This window comes from Rattus norvegicus, chromosome 8, assembly GCF_021556685.1.
Source record: "Rattus norvegicus strain SHRSP/BbbUtx chromosome 8, alternate assembly SHRSP_T2T, whole genome shotgun sequence".
Lineage (NCBI taxonomy): Eukaryota > Metazoa > Chordata > Mammalia > Rodentia > Muridae > Rattus > Rattus norvegicus.
This window is the reverse complement of record NC_141541.1, coordinates 105,710,001-105,718,536: the sequence shown is the minus strand read 5'-3', so window position 1 is coordinate 105,718,536 and position 8,536 is coordinate 105,710,001. Positions and strand designations below refer to the sequence as shown.

Sequence of the window (8,536 nt, the reverse complement as noted above, 5' to 3'; positions counted from 1 at the left end):
TATGTGCACATGCAGGCAAGCACATCTCCACATCTCTGCATGTGTGTATATGCACACGTATGCACACATGCACATATAAACAATGAAATCTCATATTTGGTACAACATGAACCCTGGAAACATGCTAAATTAAACAAGACCCCAAAAGACTGCGTATTATTCCATATGTAGAACGCATAAATCAGAAAGATTATTTAATGAGGGCTGGGGGAATAGAGGAGAAAATGACTTCTAATGGATGTCTTTTGGGTGACAGATGTTTTGGAATTAGATAATGGGAATACTTGCTCAATTTAATGAATAGGCCAAAAAGGCATTGACCGGATCACTCTAATTGTAAGTGAATTACACCTCGCTAATGTTTTTAAGAACAGAAGGGAAAGGATGCCTTATAAAGACCAACGTTAAAATGGCCTGTGAATAGAACTCAGATCTTTGTGTTCCCAAGGGTAAGGAGGCTTATTGATAAAACTGAGTTTGGGCATCTCAAGAGGAGGTATCATACACCTCTTCCTGGCACTGGTGTGATCTGGAGTATGCTTTGCAGTGGTAATTTAGTAATGTCTACCAAAAATAAAGTGCACACCCTAGGATCCAGAATTTTCAACTGTAGAGATCTAAACTCCATGCGAGGCTGGCCCAGTTAGCACTTCGGTGAATGTTCTTTCCTACTACAAGGGTGATAATCATGGGAAGAGGTAATAAATTATTCACTAAACTCCTGAAGCCAAATTCAGCTCTCACTTCTGCTGTTTTTTGGAAGCATAATGAGACAGTGTTTCTGGGCTAGGATGGCACGGCCGTGAAACCTCTGCTCCTTTAATCTTTGCAAGTTGCATGAAGAGGAAATCAAGACTCCCCCTGATAGCTAGGGCTCCTGAGTGCACACTGGCAGAGGCATGATTCTATGCCTCTTGATAAATGAATATGGTGGGGGTGGGCGGGGTAGGGGTGGGTGGGGTGGGATGGGATGGGATGGGGTAGGGTGGGGTAGGATAGGGGTGGGGTAGGAGTAGGGCAGGGGTAAAGGTGGGGCAGGGTGGGGTGGGGTGGGGCAAGGGTACAGAGAAGGAAACGAAGCCTGGGTCCAAAACCTGTGGGTGACTTAAGCACAAAGCCTCATGCACATGACCTCTGAAAGGGCATGAGTGAACCTGGGTCTCTGTCCCTTTAGTCCCTTTTCTGAATAGTGATGTCTCTTTAACTGTGACGGTGCCATTATTTGTAACAATGTGCTTTACTGGTCGGAGTTCTGCTAATAGAAGAGCAGTATTGTGTTGATCTGTATTTCTCATTAGTCATACCCCTGTCTTTCAGTCACCACAGACAAAAAAAAAAAAATCCCTGAAGTCAACTTACCCAAATAGCGAGAAAGGTACCAACAGAGGAAGGATGGCATCTAAGATCCATGTGAACCCTTGAAATAGGACAAATGGCAGCCAACGCCTCCAAGAGCTCCATGGTGCCACCACTCCTGTGGCATTAGTCTCATGAGAAACACACAGTATGCATTCACATACCAGCCGCCACCCCTGGGTGCCCTCCTCTTACCTACTACTGAGCATGTTAAGACATGGTGGGAGACAGGGATTATGACATAAGCAGTGTCCACAGGCTGAAATAGGTAATCCGGCTCAGAAGGAGGAACATCACCTGTGAAGGCCTCATAACCTGGCCAGCTTCCTGCCACAACTCCCAAACTGCCAGCCTCACCAGAGTGGGCAAGAGTCCCGAAGGGAGAGAAGTGATCTCAGGAATCCGGTAGTGGACGCTGTCAAGACTCCAGAGGCCTTGTACCAGGGATCTAAGAGCCATGGACACAGCTATGTGTGTCTGTTCTCCATGCTGCACCTGGCAGAGATGCTGCCCCCGGCTGTTCTCCTGTCTATGCTGCAAGTTCATCTTCACCTCGGAGCGGAACTGCACCTGCTTCCCCTGCCCCTACAAGGATGAACGGAACTGCCAATTCTGCCACTGCACCTGCGCGGAGAACCCCAATTGCCATTGGTGCTGCTGCTCCTGGGCCAATGACCCCAACTGTAAGTGCTGCTGCACAGCCAGCACCAATCTGAAGTGCTACTACTATGAGAGCCGCTGCTGCCGCAATGTCACCGTCACATTTAGAAAGGGTCGCCTTCGAAGCATCCGCACCTCGTAAGTACTGAGTCAGTGCTGGCCATCCATTGTGTGACTACGTTGGCCCCAAAATAACTGGGAAGTGTGTACCAGCTGTGGGTACTCCAGAGCAGGCCAGGGCTTCTTAGAGAGCACTCTACGTGGAAAAAAAAAATCATTGATAATTTTGGAGCAGTTAAACAGCCAAGCTCCATTAGTTATGTGAATGTGCCCTGCATGAACCCTTTGACCCCAAAGGCTCTCACCTTGCAAACTTCGCAAACCACTGTTCATGCATCCATTCCTCTCTTCACCTTGTGCCTACTGGAACCAGGAAAATACTTAGCTGGGAGATATTAAGTTGCCCAGGACCATGCAGCATGGCTTGAATCCAGAGCTAGGCCAATGGTATTAAATTTTTTTTAAAAAAATAGTCATTACAAAATGGAGATCATGATATGTGCTCTGTAACCTGTTTGATGATCCAAAAATACAAACTGTTCTTCATCCCCTTCCTGGGAACTGCAGCATTTACCTGATGTATCGGAACTCTAGGAGCCGCTTTTGACTGACCGTAGTAACCTACAGAAGTGCCCTGAGCTGACAGCTACCCTTTCTTTCCCCTCCAAAGTCATGACTGTGAGGTTCGCAGTCACTCGGGAGAGTGGCTACCCCACATGCTGCTCTTTTTATGCCACATTCCAGGGACATCAGGGGTGAGGGAGATTCAGATGAGAGGGAAGATCACAGACAGTGCTTTAGAGTCTGAGGTGTCAGCGGCTCCCAAATTCAGAAATGTATTGAAATCCCCTGGGGATCTTTAAAAATAAACGCTCACAAAAAATAAATAAATAAATAAAAAATAAAAATAAAAAAATAAACGCTCACATTTGCTCTCCATATCTCAACATTCTATTTTTCACTGATCTTGGGGTACAACGTGGGCTTCAGAACTGTAAGAACTCTACCCCTATCAGGTGATTCTAACTGGGAGAACTGGGACCTGGAGGCTTGGAAGGCAGATTCAAGAATGGGGCAAGACTTGAGCGGGGAATGGGCTGTGCAAGGGAGCAGAGGCACCAGGGCAGGAAGGCAAAGCTGCGAGACTTGGTGGCTGCTTTTACATGAAAATCTGAGGGCAGGCAGATGCCCTTCTTGAACTTCAGTGCCAGGGAGTCAGCTACTCTAACGTGCTGGTGCCTACCTCCAAACCCCTCTCCTGGTCTTCGAACCCCTTCCCTCCCAATCCTGCTCAGGAGCCTCGCTTCTTCCTCACTCTGGTCTAACTTAGCCTTCCCTCACTCTGGTCTAACCTAGACTTCCTGGCTTCATTCCTTTCCTCAGCCCCTTTCTCACAACTAAGCCAGTTCCTCGGGCCATTCGCAGAGTTCTCTCAGCCATGCCCAATCTTCACACAGTATCTCGTTTCTCCTTCATCCCCTCTTTCTGATCTCTTACACTCCCTCCAGAGTGATCCCAAGTCTTACCTTTTTTTTTTCAATCAGAGAAGCCCATCCAGCTACTGTATGTATTACTGACTTGTGACTCCAGGTGAGACTGCAGGGACCAAGCAAGAGGCTGGGACACAGAAAAGAAATACAGCCGAAAACAGTGAGGCTGTAAGTCTGGATCTCAGCATCCAAGTCCTGAGGGATAAGCCAACTCTCTGGATGCCTACGGATATATAGGGAAACTGTTATCTCAGGGCTACCCTAGGGCAATACTCTTAGGAAGCACCTTTGACTATAAATACTCTAAGGCAGGGATTCCTTGGCCGAGAAGGAAACAAAAAGAAAGAGAAAGCAGGAAGGCAAGGTCAGAAGAGAACACAGCCCAACGTCAAGACCTTACTATGATCAGAGAGACCATAGGAAGAGCCTCAGACTGTGCATTGGCTTGCATCTCCATCCCCACCGCTGAGTCACTTATTTCCTAAACTGCCTTTACTCTGACTGCAGCCTCCCATAACATGCACTTGAATTACACAAGCATATAGTCTCATCGTCTGTGGTTCTTTCAATTGAATCCCTGAAGCCGACCTCAGCCAAATAAAGACCCTTAACTCACAACAGTATAAGAATGCGTGGGCTTTCACAGGCTTGACTACTGTTCTCTTCTCTTGTGGTCTCCTCCTCTCTTGTGGACATTAGCTGGTGAATAGCACAAGAGAGTGATTACAGACACCATACATACACTGATGATGGATTGCTTCATTTAGATTGTTTCATTTACACTTCGTAAGCCCCCATGAAGGAAGTGCTGCAACCTTTGATTTACAGCTGGAGAAACAGAACACAAAAGAGATTAAGACTCCCTCTAAATGGACAACTAACTCTAAATGTGCCGTGCCCCATCATATATAAGTTTCCCCGAGACAGACCCTTCGTATTGCTATTGATCTGGAAGTCAAGCCATGGGTTCTAGGTTCAGCTCAGAAATTGTCTCTTTCTGTCTTAACCCATGTACTACCTTCCTCTGGCCCATCCCACATACAACATGAATGGTGATGTCACAGGCTTCCAGGCACAGGCACCAGAAGGGTGTCTGTGATTGAGTAAGATTGGATTTATTGACTTATGTGCAACAAGTGGGAACATGCCCCACTCCATGCCAGTGTGAGGTACCTGACAAACTGGGGCTTGTGTCCGTGAGAATGGAGTCAATCCGTCGGTTCTCTGACTCCTGTCTAGAAAGCACCTAGAACACGCCGAGCCTGAATCTGCTACCAGAAAGAAAAAGAACAGACACAATCACTCTCATTCCCCCAGAGAAGGGTCATGGGAGGCCATTTATGTGGCTTGGACGATATTCTGGTCCAGCATCCTGAGGCAGTATTACTTCTGCCCTGATACATCATAGCTACTGGGGTCTTATCTGACGTTCTGTGGTATTGCTGGTATGCATGGGAACATCCAAGCCCAGCTAACCATGCCATTCCTCTCTACTGTCTTTCTCCCTCTCAAAATTAAAATTAGTAGGAAGGCACTACAGGGCTCTGGCTGGATCCAAAGAGAGCTCCTCAGTCAGTGCAGGCATTAAATTCAGTCTTCATGATCTTTTAAAATTCTATGGCATGGATACCAGCAGCAGGTACCAATGCCTTACCAGAGTTCATTTACTAAGAGAGTAGAGGCAAGCCAAGACAGGTAACATGCAGGAACCATTTATTACCTTTTCTATGAGCCACCTCTCTGGACAGGTCCTTCCAGAACTTCTGTGTGTGTTCCTGAAGCCTGGGCTTGCTTTTTATTTCAGCTCAAAGACCGCCCTCCGCGTGGGGAGCAGCGACACTCAGCTTGATGAGCCCAAGACCATGCCTGCCAGCAGCCACCTGGTGAACCACCTCACCTGCCCCATGTGCAACCGGCTGCGCCTGCACTCCTTCATGCTGCCCTGCAACCACAGCCTGTGCGAGAAGTGCCTGAGGCAACTGCAAAAACACGCTGAGGTCACTGAGAATTTCTTCATCCTCATCTGCCCCATGTGTAACCGCTCGCACTGCATGCCCTACAGCCACCAGATGCACCTGCCAGAAAACTACCTGCGCGGGCGCCTCACCAAACGCTACATGCAGCAGCATGGCTACCTCAAGTGGCGCTTCGACCGGTCCTCGGGACCCATCCTCTGCCAAGTGTGCCGCACCCGGCGCATTGCCTACAAGCGTTGTGTTACCTGTCGCCTCAACCTGTGCAATGACTGTCTCAAGGCCTTCCACTCGGATGTGGCCATGCAGGATCACGTCTTCGTGGACACCAGCGCCGAGGATCAGGATGAGAAGATTTGCATCCACCATCCATCCAGCCGCATCAACGAGTACTGTCGCAGCGACAACCAGCTACTCTGCGCCTTCTGCAAGATCGCTTTCCACAATGGCCATGACACGGTCAGCCTCATAGACGCCTGCTCCGAGAGGTCTGCAGCCCTCTTCAGCGCCATCGCCAAGTTCAAAGCAGGTCCTGGTCTGTTTCTTGCTCCCCCTCATAGTAACTCCCAGCTGTGAAAAAGACCAGATGATGGTGTGGGCAACCTGTTAGGGGGGCTTGTTCAACCTGGTGGAGAAATATAGACACTGGGAGAGCCGAGATGGCCAGCTACTGTCATGGATATCCCTGACAGCTGTCACTGGCCAGTCAGTGTCTCTGTGACTCAGTATTTTCATCTATAAAATGGGAAGGATAGTGGTAGCTTCCTCAATGGATTGTTGTGAAGAATAAATGGGTTTTCTTATAAAACATTCGCTCACCTCTGGAAAAAAAACTTGGAGTATATATAATGAGCACATAAAAATCGTACAATGTGTTTACAATTTTACTGAACTTTAGCCCCGTTTTCCAAAGGGGAAAAATAAGTTTTCTCTAGTCACATCCTGAAGTTCTGTTTTTAGGTAGGGTGTTTGTTGTTTTTGTTGTTGGTAGTGGTTCTTTTTTCTGAACATGACAGTTAATTTTAACTCCACCTCCCTGTTTCAGGGGAAATAATTAATCTAATGCTGAGAATTATCTCAGTTGAAGTTATCTTCCACAAACTTTCTGTCAAAGTTGTAGGCAACAAATTTAAAGAGCTTCTAATGGACAGGAAACAGTAACAGGAAAACTCCAGAATAGCCAGCATTATTCTGGCCAGCTGCTTTTATCCTTCTGTCATGGTTGTCCATATTGGTTGTATAATATAACTTATATAAAAACAAACACAACTTTTTATATTGGAGTGAAGAACAATAATATTCGTAAAGTTCAGTAAAAGGTTCATAATATCGAAATGTGTCTTAACCAGGTCAGACATGTCGCTGTCCGGAGGTAGACCTAGAAATCCATTTAGGGAATGGCTCCGCCTATACAGGACCACTTCATATAAGCCTTTGTCTTTAGTTTTCTATTGCTGTGATAAAAATACCATGACCAAAAACCACTTGGGGAGGAAAGGGTTCATTTTATTTTGCACTTCAGCATCATAGTCTATCATTGAAGGAAATAATGACCAGAATGTAGGACAGAAACCTGGAAGCATAAACTGACAGAAGTCATGGGGAAAATGCTGCTCATGGCTTGCCCATTCATGGCTAGCTCAGCCTGCTATTTTATAGCCCCCAGGACCACCTGCCCAAGCTGGTGGAGAGAGCTAGGGACTTCCCACATCAATCACCAATCAAAAAGATGCCTTCACACTTGCCTACAAGCCAATCTTATGGAGTCATTTTCTCTCTAAAGATTCTTTCCTTTCAGATGATCCTAGCCAGGATACCTTAGGAACATACCATGCCAGTCTCAATAACCATATAGCACAGATAAGATGTGTGCTTATCCCATCCGGGCACAAGACAACTGTGCTTAAATAAGGTGGTCAGCAAAAGGCAGCCAGTAAGTCCCACACCCTGACTCTCCAACACAAGTGTCAAGCAATGGCAAACAAGACTTTCTTATAAAAATACTGGGCTGGGGGTGGAGTGGAATTATTACTACTTATAGTCCATGTCTATAAGGAGTGGTCTATCATCAGTGACTGAAAGAACACTAGATCAAGCTTAATTGGTAAAGCACCATTTAGTAGACATCAGAAATTTATTTGTTTCTCTGCTACAAGAGAGACATAGTTCAGGGAAAAGTTACATATGCCAGGGGCACATGGAAGAAGAATAGAGGGGAATTTATTTCAAAAGCCTGTTCTAGCCTGTGTGAGCTCAGCTCCAGGTGTCTCCCTTCTCTCTCTCTCTCTCTCTCTCTCTCTCTCTCTCTCTCTCTCTCTCTCTCTCCATTCATTTCCTCTGAGTCCACAGAGACTTGCTCCACTTTGATATGGCTTTGATATCTGTGGAGATGAAAGTATTCACGGTACCAACGTGGTTGTGTTTCAGTCCGATATGAGATTGACAATGACCTGATGGAATTCAACATTCTGAAGAGTAGCTTCAAAGCTGACAAGGAAGCAAAGCGGAAGGAGGTCCGGAATGGATTCCTCAAACTGCGAGCCATCCTTCAAGAGAAAGAGAAGATCATCATGGAACAGATCGAGAACCTAGAAGTGTCCAGGCAGAAAGAAATTGAGAAATATGTATACATCACAACCATGAAAGTGAACGAAATGGATGGTCTGATTGCCTATTCCAAGGAAGCCCTGAAGGAAACAGGCCAGGTGGCGTTCCTGCAGTCTGCCAAGATCCTGGTGGACCAGATTGAGGAGGGCATCCAGAATACCTTCAGGCCTGACCCTCAGCTGCGGCTTCACTCCCTACACTGTATTCCCTTGGACTTTGCAGAACTCTCCAGTGCCATCCACGAGCTTTTTCCCACAGGACCCAAAAAGACTTGCTCTTCAGGGGACTCACTCCCTTCCCAGTATCCTGTCCACTCGGAAATGATGATCGCCAGGAAGGTCACATTCAGCACCCACAGCTTCGGCAACCAGCAGATATACCAGCGGAGCT

General features: G+C 46.8%; 1 protein-coding gene across 2 annotated transcripts in view; it reads left to right on the top strand.

The window, feature by feature from the left end:
- Positions 1-1,644: 1,644 nt before the first annotated feature.
- Positions 1,645-8,536, top strand: part of Trim42 (tripartite motif-containing 42) — a 21,896-nt gene continuing 15,004 nt past the window's right edge. Inside the window, exons 1-3 of one of the 2 annotated variants that reach the window (XR_015626573.1) lie at positions 1,645-2,154; positions 5,371-6,068; positions 7,967-8,536. The exon at positions 7,967-8,536 is cut by the window's right edge and continues 251 nt beyond it. Coding sequence is in view for 1 of the 2 variants with exons in the window: in NM_001013955.1 (NP_001013977.1) it covers positions 1,814-2,154; positions 5,371-6,068; positions 7,967-8,536 (1,609 nt within the window). In the remaining variant the exon portion in view is untranslated. 2 annotated transcript variants of the gene reach the window in all.